Source organism: Glandiceps talaboti, chromosome 3, assembly GCF_964340395.1.
Source record: "Glandiceps talaboti chromosome 3, keGlaTala1.1, whole genome shotgun sequence".
In the NCBI taxonomy this organism is placed as follows: domain Eukaryota; kingdom Metazoa; phylum Hemichordata; class Enteropneusta; family Spengelidae; genus Glandiceps; species Glandiceps talaboti.
Window position 1 is genome coordinate 17,503,213 of NC_135551.1, and position 15,290 is coordinate 17,518,502.

At 37.6% G+C, this 15,290-nt stretch overlaps 1 protein-coding gene across 2 annotated transcripts in view; it reads right to left on the minus strand.

Annotated features, from left to right (window-relative positions):
• Positions 1-260: 260 nt before the first annotated feature.
• LOC144453996 (uncharacterized) overlaps positions 261-15,290 on the minus strand; it is a 21,775-nt gene continuing 6,745 nt past the window's right edge. Inside the window, exons 2-11 of one of the 2 annotated variants that reach the window (XM_078145382.1) lie at positions 11,909-11,990; positions 11,242-11,574; positions 9,354-9,461; positions 8,217-8,303; positions 7,395-7,856; positions 5,537-6,214; positions 4,984-5,019; positions 3,911-3,982; positions 2,851-2,988; positions 261-2,520 (exon numbers count right to left, since the gene is read on the minus strand). In XM_078145382.1, the coding sequence (XP_078001508.1) occupies positions 1,907-2,520; positions 2,851-2,988; positions 3,911-3,982; positions 4,984-5,019; positions 5,537-6,214; positions 7,395-7,856; positions 8,217-8,303; positions 9,354-9,461; positions 11,242-11,574; positions 11,909-11,990 (2,610 nt within the window). In that variant the 3' untranslated portion in view covers positions 261-1,906. The remainder of the gene's footprint in view (positions 2,521-2,850; positions 2,989-3,910; positions 3,983-4,983; positions 5,020-5,536; positions 6,215-7,394; positions 7,857-8,216; positions 8,304-9,353; positions 9,462-11,241; positions 11,575-11,908; positions 11,991-15,290) is intronic. The other variant, XM_078145383.1, reaches the window with a different exon arrangement.

Consider the following 15,290-nt stretch of genomic DNA (forward strand, 5'->3'; position numbering starts at 1 on the left):
TGATTCAATGTTATCAGTTATTTGGTAAATTTATTAAGTCACAATTCAAAAATATGAATAATAGTATTAATGTTAATATACAAAACTGAATGCATACACTAGAAATAAATGACATATCGGAAACAGAGTCTGCATAGCCAGTATACAGTATAAAGTTTGAACACCCTGCGTTCAAAGAATTGTCATAACGGCGGTAAATTCGAATGCGTCTTAAAAGACACACCGATGTGTAAAATACAGTGTGTGTGTGTGTGTGTGTGTGTGTGTGTGTGTATTTGAGTGTCTGTGTGTGTGTCTCTGTCTGTCTGTCTGTCTGTCTGTCTGTCTGTCTGGTCCATATGCCTGTCCACGTGTGTATTTGTGGATGAAGAATCTAACATTAGTTATTACTGACCACTATACAGACTAGAGAGAGTTTAGAGTTTTACATCTCACACTATGTTTTTTAACGAAATACAAGCAAAATAGACATCTGTGATGACGTGGCGCAGGCATATAAAATGACCCATTTTATCACAGTGGGCTGCCTAATAGAAACTGTATCCTCCCTCTAATTTTGGTAGTAACTATACCTACCAATTTGAACAATGTTAATCTCACTACTGTAAAAATCAGTTATTGTCTATTTCTATTGATGGTATAATTCTGAGAAGACATTGTATACCTATCTTTTAGTCTTGATATATTATCGAAATTAGTTAATAAAAAGGTCGAATCAAAGCTCCTAAAAAGCGTATACTTATTTTTTTTCTCTCTCTCTCAAATAAGTACCAACTTCATGGTGTACAAAATACAGGATTTCATCTAAATCTATAATCAGCTGCCTATTATTAGCACAATTCAAAGATTACATTCTGTTAAAGAACCTCTATGCTGCTACATAGCTACCTTTTCGTTGTGGCTCATGCTAAACACAGACATCGTTACTATGGTTACAAAACTAGGATCGCGATTAGTGATACACTGTACATGTATACCACACACACACACACACACACACACTCACAAACCAAGTTGTACTTGCTATTTAGTAGAACGGAAAGTATACCCGGAAGTACCACCGTGACGTCACTTGGCGTTTTACAGTGGTTTACTGAGATTGTATATCGCCAGACATAATGTAACATTTTCTATTCCAATAGTTTCTAAATTTCCAAGTTGTACTTTTTCGAACAGAAAATACGGTATTTCTACCGCGGTCTTTCTACGTCACGATACTTTGGCGATACTTTAGATTGTATTCCGCCAGATGTCAAACAACATTTTCAAATTCCTTGCAAATCCACTTGTTAAAATTATGTTGGGTCGAACATACACCTCACCAGTAAGATGTTATATTTCTGAATTTACAAAACGGTCACTATTCTATAATTGACCTGTACCAGTGCGTTGGGTTACAGCATTTCGGGTACTACATTTTGAGATACATCTACTTGCAAATAATGTATATCTAACAACTCGCAGGAATGAAGTTGTTCGCTGATCATGATGTGAGATCATTAAAAAAATGTGGTAATTTTATATTCAAAAAAAAGTAATATCAATAACATTTCAATAGACTGTGAATGATGACGTATATAGTGTACGTTTCAAATTACAAGATGTGGCCAAAGGCTAAGTGCAACAACATCATATCACATATCGACTTATCAATTGAAAGATTCGTGGTTTTTCAAAAGAAGAGGGCGAGTGGAGACAAAAAGAATAACTACATGTACCTCGATTCATCTAAAACCCGCTGCTCATAATCAAAGTTAGAATCTTATAATATTTCAAATTGCAACCATATTGTCCTTTCAGTTATTTCATTTCACAGGGTCATTCTGTGACCTCTAACCTTTGAGTAAAATTAGCTGCTTTGGGACTAAAATGTACTATGTGTTGATATACATGTATATAATGACCCCTACTCTAATTCTAATGGATATTTCACCAAGTAGCCCATATTCCACGAGTAGAGAACCCCTTCCAGGGGATTGTAAGACACCATTGCATTCAGACCATGGTCGTTTATGAACGGTATGTCCAGGTCTAAAAATGCTTTGTTAGTATACAGATCGTAACCAAAGTTCACCGTTGTGTCCCTGTCTCTCGGGCTCTTCGTCGTGTATAAAATTCCTCCGATGACAAATGCATCTCCGGCAGAATGCTTTTCATATTCAGTGTTTATAGTTTTAATAACCGTCAGATCCTCCGTTGACAGCTTACTTATGACCATGTTGCCGTTATTTTCAGGTGTACCGTATACGGCCCACAGTCCGTTCTCGTCGATCTCCAAATCAATATACGTATACTCCGTTGCATAGAGGTATTTAGTGTGTCTGAAGCCTGCACCAGGTAGTTTAACGGTTGCCTTAATGCTTTGACTAATCATGTCGTAACGAGCGATTTCTCGAGAACCCTTGACATGGAAATAGAGTGAACTGTTATAAATCACGTGTCCCGTTCCGTCCCAATAAAGTGGGAGAATGTAGTATTTGCTGACTTCCTTTGCTTGGAGCTTCTCCATATTGGCCCACTCTGAAAGGAAATGTAGACGAAAAAGGCTTAAATAAATGACAGAGAGCTCAGGATTTCGTTTCCGCTATGGACAAACAAACCAACGGGAAACTAACCAAAATACAAACCTGGCAAACAACCAACCAGCCAACCAACCGACCGAACGATCGACCGGCCGATCTACCTACTAACCAACCGACCGACAACACATAATAATCATATACGGGCTTGGTGTATCACATAAGAATACGGAAAATCCAATAATTTAATTAGTAATACAACAGCCTGTATACAAAATATGATACTATATATTACAATATCTTTACATATTGATATAGTAGTATTTCTTACCTTTCAAGACTGCCCCTTGAAAGTGAGACATGGTCCAAATTTTGTCACTTTCTACAATGGGGTCCTTTAGCCAAGCTCCCCAGAATGCACTCATCTTGTGATACGTATGTGGTTCTCCAATACTCCCAAGACTGATGTCTGCAAACAACAGAGCATAGTTATATGTAATTGTATATTATTCGTCAGTAACATTCTTCCTTCAATCGCTAATAAGGAAAACGTGAGTTAAAGTTGTATTTAATACCAGGCGATTCTGAATGTTTTGTCTGATATTTTGACCACAGAAGAACCAATCGTCCAGACACGCGTTGGCGTGACGTAGACGGGCGGAGTATAAATTCAATATTTCATGTCCGAAAGCGTAGAACTTGGCTAGTACGTGGAATAATATCTAAGTATAAGAAATATTATATTGTACCAGTATATTGGTGGCGCAAATCGAGAGATCTGATTGGTCTAGACATCGAACTAGAGCGTCTCAAATGAGCGATAATGCACAGTTGGCACGCGTCCAGATTTTGATGTTCACTGTTCGTCTACGAACGTTGTAGTCTGTTGGGTGGGGGGGGGGGCACAAATGGAACCACAAAACGTTAGGTCTTATCTTGTTTCCGACTTTTTTCAATATACTGGTAAAATATAATAGCAATAAACCACCCCCTGGGGATAGTATACTAATCGGGGTTGATCACTCAATGAACGAAATATATGCACTCGCTATCGCTCGTGCATATATTTCGTTCACTGGTCAAAACCTAGTGGCATACCATCCCAAGATGTGGTTTATTGCTTAAATATAATATATATAATGCGCGGGCCAAGTTATACGCGTTAAAACTCAAAATACACACGGCATTCGCCGTCGCTTTACATCACTACACTACGTGTTTACGACATTGCTTCTGTGGTGCTTGAAAAGTTAGCAAAACACCATTATTTCCAGATCAAGCTTAAGTTTGCGCAGGTTTACAGGTTTACGTTATTTCCAATTAGTTTCCTTCTTTCAACAGAAAAAATATTCTTGATGTAAGATTTTTGTCAATATTTGGAATGTACTAACCTGAGTTTGGTGCCCTCACCCACTTTTCCGCTTCCTCCGTAGGGTCTACTCCTGGGGGACTGGATTCTTTTTCTAAAACACAACCAGGTGAGAAGTTTCAAAAGTCATATGTTGAAAAAACTATTCAATAACTTCAGAGCTGCTTGACTGGGCTAGTATATCTCAACTTTTGATATACCTTTTGTGGTCATTAATTTACAGTCAGTAAAAACCGTTATTTTTTTACTAGCTCTAAATCCGTCCCACTATTGGAATCGAATTTCATACAAAGCGAGACTGCGTAGAAAAAATATCTTCGCGACCATGCATATTGAATATACACACCATGTGACTTGTATTTACACAATTGCGAAAATGAATATTTGCAATAAATAGTAATCGTCGTAACTTTTATGATACATGAATAATTTGCTATTACCAATTAGATGCATTATCTAGGTTATTCCTCAGAATTTCATCAGGAAATGATGATTATATAGGTAATGTCATTTCAAACACCGTTTATGCATTTCTATTATGAGCGACCTTTTCAGGTTCTAGCAACAGAAAGCTCGTGAAAGTGCTGTCCTCATTTCTGTATGTGTCGATGCACTTACAACCTATAACACCAACATAAAGCATTTTCTGTATGTACCACAATCATTTATAGCATCCATAAGTGTAAAAGTATACTGTTTCATTTGGTAATTGACCACATTAGAAAGGCCACATGCTAGGTTTGTAAATAAGGCAATTGAAACAGTATATTTTTTACACTTGATATGAATGCTTCAAACGAGTGTAACACATAGAGAAAGTGCTTTACTTTGTGTTACTCGTTGTACAATTACATGACGTACAAACAATACGTATAGAAACAACAATCAAGCTATTTTTGTCCTTACTGAAGGCAACCAGCTGATCAATATCGGTAGATCCAATGTCGACACATAGAAGTATATCATATAAAAGGTGTATTCGAGAAGGGAGATGTACATGGTTAGAGCTTATGATAGCAAATTATCTTACTTGCAGGGATCACCGGATGCACAGTAATTATTCCAAAATGGCACATTTACAAGTAACATACTTACCATCGCCTGTACCTGTCGTGTCTCCGGGCATAACACCTATGGATGTATAGAATAGAATAGAATAGAATAACTTTATTGTCCATTTACCGAAATTTTCCTTTCGCTTCACCAAAATATAAAAGGCACATTAAAATACATAGGCACACTAAAATAGTTACAGTAAGACAAACACAGCTACAATCTTACAATAATATACATATACACACTAAAATAATTACAGTAACAAAGACAGTTACAGTCTTCCAATAAAAGTATTCTTCGAATTTAGTTTAGATCTTTAAAACAAAAATTGTCAGAAGCTTGACAAGAGAAACGGTATAGAACACACGATTCAAAAAAGGAACGTACAGTCCTAATGATTTGAATAAAAAAGTAAAGTGATAATAGGCTACTTGCATCGCAGTTATGTACGAAATTACTTTTCATTTTCTCGACATAGTCCGACATTGCATCTGCATCAGGTGTAGTCGTTCTCTTCATATCGCAAATCCACACGACCTGGGTACTAAACATATAATCTCTTTGGTACAAACATGGCAAAACATTTACGTACCCGACGCTCCTTTCTCGCCTGGTGGACCTTCAGGTCCCACCTCGCCTGGATCCCCGCGTTGCCCTAGATCTCCCTTCCTTCCTCGTTGCCCAGGAACACCGGGACTTCCTGTTTCACCTGGCGCCCCCCTTTGACCTTCAGGACCAGTTAATCCTAATAACCCAGGTTCTCCTGTGTCACCTTTCTCCCCTTTTTCTCCTAGTAAACCAGGAGGTCCATCCAACCCCATGTCTCCTCTTACTCCCGGCTCACCCTGTTGCCCGTTTTCACCTGGTATTCCATCTTTACCAGATTTCCCACGTTCACCAGGGGCACCATCTTGCCCAGGAGGTCCTTCAATTCCTGGTTCTCCTTTTGATCCCACTAAACCTGTTTCTCCACGTTCCCCACGGAGACCAATGACCCCGGGTTCACCCTTTTCACCTGGATCACCCTGCGTTCCATTCAGTCCAGGAATTCCTTGTCCACCCATTTCGCCTTTCCGTCCCTTTTCTCCTGGATTACCCTTTTCGCCAGGTAACCCATCACTTCCTGTTAACCCCAATTCGCCTTTGGTACCATTATTACCGGTGTCTCCCTTTTCACCCTTTTCACCATTTTTACCTGCAGGTCCGACAGGTCCTGGGGGTCCAGGTGGCCCAAGGACCAAAGTAATGTCTTCGTCATCACCACTTTCCTCTGGTTATAAAAGAAATGAAAATCATTAAGAGCTGGGAAGGTGGCTTGGAATCTAGAACAACTGTTATAATGAAAGCCCCCTCCCCCACCACACCCCAAAAAGAGAAACTGATGGGCATGTTGATAACTTAAAAGAACCTTTCTTTTAAAATTATATCAAGGATCTTCCGGACCTAAATTATCCAATGTGGCGGAAATATCCCTTTAACTTGTCCAGAATTGAATTGAAATTCATTTCATCACTAGCTCTAGTTCACTAGTTCACTAGTTCAAGACTAAAGAATGGTGGATAAGCTTTGGATCAAGTATATCGTCACGGAGGGTGAAGTTAAACACAATGGAATCAACATGTCTAACTGTCAACCTGCTTACTGTGTAAGATTCTCCATCATTCTGCTCCTTTCCTGAGCCATATTTCATTCCATTTTGTCATTTGCTACCTTTCCATCAACATATTTTGAAATTCTTACTAACTGTGAAAGCAAAACCCTCCAAATGTATGAATTGTGGGAAATCAGCACAGAAGCTTTCGCCAGACTGCAAATTCGCCTTTTTTGTTGTAACGTATATAAATGAAAGGTTCTTGTGCTAGTGCTCTTAGATGAATAGAAACGAAAACAACATTTTGTGTTACATTTATGTCACTCTGCAAAACTAGTGAAAACCACGTGACACGATATAAGCCAATCACCCAAGGGTGGAAGCCAAAGATGTGCAAAATTAAATGTCGCCTGAGAAATGACGTAATATCACATTATATTACATGAACTGAACTGAATTGAACTGAATTGAATTGAGTTGATTTGAATTACACACACACACACACACACACACACACACACACACACACACACACACACACATATATATATATATATATATATATATATATATATATATATATGTAAACAAAATGTATATATAATCTTTGAAAGCATCAGGAACAACCCGGGGTATGGACCAGGCATATGGAAATAGTTCCCTATAGCTAGGAACTAATCAAAGGTCCATGGACCAGTCATCTATGAATGGCGAAGAAAAAGATGTGTTATAACATTGAATTATTTCTGTATGCAAATAAAGGTCAGGTTATGGGTAAGTAGGATATACTACAAGCCGATGAACGAGGGGTGTACGAAATAAATTTGTTATAATTAATTAATATAACGCTCGCATTTACCTGCCATGCCAAATCCTGGTTCTCCCGGAGGGCCGGTTTCACCTTGTGCCCCATCATTGCCATGTTTGCCCGGTTTTCCTCTCTCTCCCTGGCCCCCTTTCATACCTTGTTCACCCATTTCACCTTTTTGACCCGGTGGACCAATCGGGCCTGTTAATCCTTCCGAACCGTTTCTCCCAGGTTCACCTGGTACACCAGGTATTCCTGGATCTCCTTGGTCACCCGTGGATCCTGGCAGACCGATAGGTCCAATTGGCCCTTCTGGTCCAATATCGCCTTTTTCGCCCGGTACACCAGGTTCACCTATCTCCCCCTGGGTTCCAGGTTCACCAGGTACGCCAGGCTCACCAGTCTTTCCCATTTCACCTGCTGGGCCCTGAGGGCCAACTTCTCCAGTCCTTCCCCTCCCACCCTTTTCACCAGGAGGGCCTGGTGGACCGGGAACTGGTATGAAGTTATCACCTGAAAGATGAATTGATAACACTCTCAGCATTTATCAATGCAATGGAAAGACGCGGCGATAAAATATGAAGCTGAAGATAATATATTCAAGTAAGAAAAGAAAATTGGCTGCCACACTCTACCACGAGGGTACTTGGTTCTTTTGGTCTCACTCTCTATATTTAATAAAATACAGTATCACTATGACAACAGTCTAATATCTGGGTAGGATTTGAAAACTTAATATTATGCGGCGATATTTGTAAAGGTATATTATCAGGACGTTCATTCTGTAATCATCTGTTATTAACACATTGGAACAAAGCAAAATTATATACTGAGTATATATATGGTTTATGGATTTGAAGATTAAATACTTACGTTCGTCTTTCTCCTTGGCTGACACTGCAAGAGCACCAGATGCGCAAATACAATTTGTTCCATTAAGACCAGGTGGACCCATAGGGCCTTGAAATAACAGAGAAAATAAAATAGTTATACGTCAATGAATTTTCAATATGTGGTTTTGAAGAGACCAGCTGTACGACGGGGTTAGCCAATGTGGGAAATAAACAAAGCGATGAGCTTGACGTCCATTACTTCTTTGCTCCCCCCCTTCCAAATGCTGATGCAATTGTGTATACTACTGCTAATTTTTCTTACTATGTCACATAGTAAATCGTCCCAGCGTACAGCACACCTCTTCTAAACTAGATTTGCATGTCTCATTTTTTTTTATAAAGGTCACACCATGTAGGATTGATGAATATGACTTTTTTCTGGTTCCTCCGAGTATGAAGGAATGCAGTTAAAGTAAAATCGAGCTGAAGTTTATTCTCCTTTTAATTATAAACCAAATGTACTTGAAATTAACAAAATAAAAAAAAATATAAAAACATGTAATATTCTTGCCTGTAAAATTAAAATTAAAATGCAAAGTTAGTTATCAGATTTTATCTATTCCAGGCAGAGGAACACTTCGGAAGGAATGACATGCGTAGGACCTGTATTCATTAATTTGAATGGGAAATGTTTTATTAATGAAGAAAACTACAAAAAATAGTTAGAGTTAAGTTTGTATACAGATTAACACAACATGTAACAAACACAGACAGAGCGTTAGTAACGAACGAGGTGAACAAAACATTACAGACGAAATCTAGAGAATATAGCCTAAACCAGTTATAACGTTTCATCGATTAGGTATTCTACGGATTATAGGACTACTGCATATGATATGATTAGAAAATGACAAATGAATGGAAAGTGAAAATGAATGAGATGTTAAAGGGGCCAATTTAACTTGAGTTCCAAGAATGTCATATTGATCATGGCAAACACGGGGGTGCGCCACTATCCTAATTACCAACTATGAACATTCCCTGTTCCCTGAAAGTGCACAATGAGTGGAAAGGTAGACAATGTTATGAATGGGTGTAACTGTTAGCAGGGGAAGAAAATGAACAAAAGGTTAGTGTTGTTGCCATCGTGACCTTTGAACTTTACAATTCAAAGTACCTGGTGCCCCTCGTTTGCCTTTTTTGCCTTCAGGTCCTGGATTACCAGTGTCTCCTGCGCCTCCTGTTCGTCCCGTGTCGCCCTTTTCCCCCTGTGTGCCATTTATACCTGTAAAGAATCGAGAGAGTGTATACGTGTTTCCCAATCATTGTGCTTGGCATTGCAGTGGAAAAGAATTCATTCACTAAAATGAGATCTAAAGAAAAAAAATGTGTATCCGATAACCCTGGTTTAAGCCGTCGACCGTAAACATTTTTTTTACATCAAATGGGTCGAAAATTTTCTTCTATTTCCGTGTACTTTTTCTAGCTTTGATTTTATTTTGAAATTCCACAACAGATCAACTAGGTCTTTCAAGACTATACAAAGTTGAATGTATACAGCACGTGAATACAGTCTGTGTATTATGTTCGTGCAATTAATATGTATAACATTTATTCAATGTTTTACTTCTTTTACACCTCAAAGAAATATTGTCAGCAACGAGAATTAATTAATTTCTCTAGATAAATAAATAAATAAATAAATAAATAAATAAATAAATAAATAAATAAATGAAATATTATATAAAAATCCGACCTACCCACCCTATTTCTGAAATCATGTTATCGGAAGCAAACTGGGATTGTTGTTTTTAAATGTCCTTAGTAAAATCATACTACGGCTTTTGATTCTCACGAACACGAGTGTATTATACAAAAAGCATGTGATGAGATGACCGAGTACTCGCACTTCTCAGTGTTCCCTTCACTTATCACAGATTACGTGTAAAGTTTGATTACAATATATTTCCCCTAAGAACTAAGCCTAGTCTAGCAACTTACGAGTTCGTGAATGTATACTTTTGGAAAGAAACCCGCATTTGATTACTTGAAAGGGGTGTCTACTATGATATTCTATACAAAATGTTGAGTGTCTCCAGATGCATATAGCATTTTAATATATATATATATATATATATATATATATATATATATATATATATATATATATATATATATATATATATATTTATATATATATTTATATATATATATTATATATATATATATATATATATATATATATATATATATATATATATAGTTTTGGTAGTACTGGAACTCTTTCTTGGTTGTAACTCGGAGTTTCACGCATTGCGCGATCATCAGACATATATATATATATATATATATATATATATATATATATATATATATATATATATATATACCACTATATACACAGAGGGTATATCCTATGGATCGGAATGATTTATTGCACGTTGGACGTCGACGTTCATGCGACTGATGCTGTGTTAAACGTACGTCGACTAATTTCAACTCCAAAAATTCAGCAATCAGCAGAAAAAAAAATTTAAAAAATTTAATTTATAAAACAATTTTATTATGGCTCCCTACTTGCAAAAATCACTTTGAAACAATATTGATCAGGTCTCTGTCTATAACTCAATACACATGATTGCAAGATAAAAATGTGTAAAGAGTTTGCTATTGTACGTACCATAGCAAACATGTCACACAGTTATTAATCTTTTTGCGATTTATTGAGATACAAATTAGGACTTGGCATATATCAAGTAGGAAGCCATGAGAAAATTGTTTCATAAATTACAAAATCGAAAAATAAGTACCCAATTCATCCTCATTCATATGACCACGTTTAATAATGGCCTTTGGTTATGAAATGCTATCGGTCATTACAAAAAATGAATGAAAACAAAGTGAACACAATTGTTTTCATGAACTGGAAACAACACAATCATGGTGAAACATAGACAGATATACCACTAAGTTGACATTGATTGAGATACGTTTAGTCCGAGAGTAACTATGGGTCATTCTGTTTGCATGACATACAATTATATTAATAACTCATGATTAGTCACCTGGTATTCCGGCTTCGCCAGGAGGTCCTGCTGGTCCCTCTAGACCAGGCAGACCAATACGTCCTTGTTCTCCCGAAGGTCCCCTGGGACCGACGATTCCTTCTTCTCCCGATGGTCCCCTCGGACCGGCTACTCCTTGTTCACCAGGAAGACCTTGTGGTCCCACAGCTCCCCTGGGACCATCCTGTCCTCGTTCTCCCGAAGGTCCCATCGCACCGTCGATTCCTTGTTCTCCAGCAGGACCCGGTGGTCCTGGCGGCCCTGGTGGACCCCTAGGTCCTGGAATGGGTTCAGTGCTTTCAATAAAGTCATCTTTATTGTCACTTGTTGAACCTTGAAATGGAACAAATAATTCGTTTCAGATACTTTTGTCGCAGATTCATGATATGAAACCGATGACGAAGTAGACCAGTGAAATGAATTAAATATTGGGGAAAATATCTTGATTTTTATGTAACACTGAGTTTTATTGTGGATGCTAAACTATTCGCTTCCACTATACGAAAAGGCATATATAACCTCCTTTAGCGGGATGGGTAAAGGTGGGTTAAATTTATCGTAAGCCAGCGCTGTTATTTCTTCCATATTAGAGGTTGTGGTTTACGATGATGCACATATCGTTTTGGAAAAATGCGTTTTCGAACATAAATATCCATGCTGTATTTACCTACTACTGCAGCGCCCCCTGCCGACGAGTCATCCTTGCACATATCACGTGTTACGTTGCAAAGTTCAATGACTGCTTGCATCTACAGATGGATTGAAAAAAAATATGAAATTAAATGTCACATCGATTTAACTAAGAGATTCAACAATAAACTGCTAACAGCGGGTAAACAAGAATAATAAAATAAAAATAAGTGTGTGTTTTCTGAGTATTGTCAAAAACGTGAAAATATATATATTTGAATCAGATTTACGTAAATATATAATGACAGAATTATCCATATGAAGACATACACACACACACACACACACACACACACACACACATACACACACACACACATATATATATATATATATATATATGTGTGTGTGTGTGTGTGTGTGTGTGTGTGTGTCACCGTGCGAAAAAACACCACTGCGTTAAGTTTGCTTGAAGTAAGCTAATACGGGAAAACACGCAATGAAAATATTGGGTAAAAACAACAATAAACTGCTACAAAAACTAACAGGGGATGCTCTTATATAGCTTCACACTACCACTTTATCTGATTGTTAAATTCTGTGGAAGTTGGAAAATAACACCAACAGTCGTACTCGATCGTTAAAACATGTCACAATGTATCAATAAACAGAGTTATGGGATCTTTGCTCATGTCTATGATACAATGTTATAAGTTACCCACGCCATTACACTGTATGTCTTTGCATGAAATATGTCTCATTCCTTCTTACCACTATGAAGTAAACGCACCGGTTTTATGTCGCGGGTCGTAATAGTCTTAGAATATCAACGTGCTAGTTATAATATCATCGGGTTTTGTGTCGAAGTTACTAATTAAGACATAGGATGAATTTAATAAGTACAAAGTTGTGTGAATCGACAAAGTTGGCCTAACACATCATCGTCTTCGTGTGTACTGACGTAACTGATAATATAACCTGTATACAGTTTGGACGTATAAAATATATCATAGTTTTCAATTACATTTTCGACTGTTATCGAGTAAACCGTGCCATTCTCGCAAACCACACAACATTTGTTTCCGCAACGCAACGCAACGCAAGTCACGTCTTGTACAGTTGCCTGTCGCTTTTTGACGGTAAACTACAAATCGTCAAAGAAAAGAGAACTGAATTAAGATAGAGTTTGATCACGTGATTTCAGATAACAATTACACCTGCCAAAGATTTCATGACCAGGTCACTTAAACCACCACGGTACATTTAGAACTTTGGTGAAGTGGTCGCTCAAGAGCCCAGACATTCAACGATAGTCTATTGACCCATTGCCGTTACGGTAATACCTCATTGAGTATGGGATGTTTTCCGAAACTATGGGTGTGATTTATTGAAAGCAAGTGAATTAATAAAGACCGCCTATATGACTGTAATGGTTTGGAGTAAACAGACCGTGAACTTTTCAACTTGGGTATTTCTTTAGATTCTAAAAACAGAAACTGGTTAGCAAACACACTTGGAATACGCGCATAAGAAAGTATCATATTATATCAAAAACGGTCAAGAATGTATGGGTCACCGTTGTCGGTGACGTCACAACATCAGAGGTTATCTCTCGTGACCCCAATGTAGTTCATCATTATAATATAATGCAGTGGTAAAGTCATACAATTCTTAGCTTTTGCAACTGGTAACTGAAAGGGTCATGCCATCAAATGATTTTAACAACAATGAGTACTACTAAACTAGGCCAGGCTTATATTATATTCTGCTTTGGAACAGAGAGAGAGAGAGAGAGAGAGAGAGAGAGAGAGAGAGAGAGAGAGAGAGAGAGAGAGAGAGAGAGAGAGAGAGAGAGAGAGAGAGAGAGAGAGAGAGAGAGAGAGAGAGAGAGAGAGAGAGAGAGAGAGAGAGAGAGAGAGAGAGAGAGAGAGAGAGAGAGAGAGAGAGAGAGAGAGAGAGAGAGAGAAGTGTGTCGTTTTAGAACGTATGGTACTTCAGAACTGACTACTTTTAAAACCCTGTGAATAAATGAATTTCGTCACTTATTAAGGCATAAATGCAATTGTACAATCTAAATAATTATGTCAGGAATTGAAAAAAACACGTGAAATAAATAGACATTTATTAAAACCTGATCTACTTTGATCGTTACAAAAAAAATGTGAAAATTCGTTCTTTTGTACTTTTTGCACGAAATGAAATTTGACCTATGACCCTGATATCCAGCAAAGACGAGATAATAATATTGTATTAGTGCTACTAAATGCCAATGTTACTAAACGTTGCGAAGGTTTCAACCCATCGTCGTAAAAAGTCACTTTACTGCAACAGTAGGACGGGGATACGTTTGGGGTGAGGGAAAATACCATTAGATTTCAATTGCTTCGTGTAAATGGCGAAAGTCAAAGTTGTGAACCCGGAGAACCAAATGAGAAAATCATAAGTAGTAAAAAAGTATCGAGGTTTAACAACGGCCTTGATTTGAAAACTTTGAAACTGCTACTGCATCAGTAATTACAGCCCCTCACGAATTTAAGTCGTCATTCTAAATATATTAAGCCTTTTATCTTTAACATCACACAGTCTGTCTGCATGTGGTCCACCTCAATAGCATGTAAGTAGGACCATCTCATTCTAAACAAGCGTTTTAAAACTCGACTGTATACAAATCACAAATAGTACCTTAAATGTCTAGCCTGCTTCCCTCTTAGATTTGAATTAAGCCTACTTTAAGACAACTAATTACGATCAATCTAAACAAACACGTGCTCAGCAAACCAAAGACTAAAGTACACTTGAGTAATGAACGGTTTAGAATTGAAGTCACTTCAACATTAGATTATGAAAGCAAGAGAATGAATTCATTACTATTCTGCTACCTTGGCACACCTGTTTCATTATTGCAGCATTTCTTAGTTGGTAAAGAATACCAAAATGTTACAAACTCGATTCTGTTAAAGTAGTTTAGTGAGCAAAATCAGCAACATTTTATTTCCGGGCGAGGGTTTTGCGTTTCTAAGCCTAAACTTAATCCCGTTTCAGGTAAACAGATCTTCTAAATACAACTTTGACATTCGTTCATGCGTCGATACACAACCAGATCAAAGGGGTCACTACACTGGAATAGTTGATGACAATAAGCCAGTCAAAGCGATTGGGAAGACTTTAGAATATCTAAATATAGCTCAATTAACTAGAAGACTCGAGAAGATTGCCCCAAAGGCAAAGTCTCAATGCTTTCCTGAAGCATCAAGTGAGAACAGGTAAAAGCTAATCAAAGTTTCTAAGAAAATGCTTCCAATCCGACACACATACGTGATTTTCAAAGTGTGTTTCTATGCCAGCTAGCATGCATGGTCACTTTTCTGCAATCTCATTTCCGTTGATGACAAGATCATAGAGCTCATAGATCATAGCGT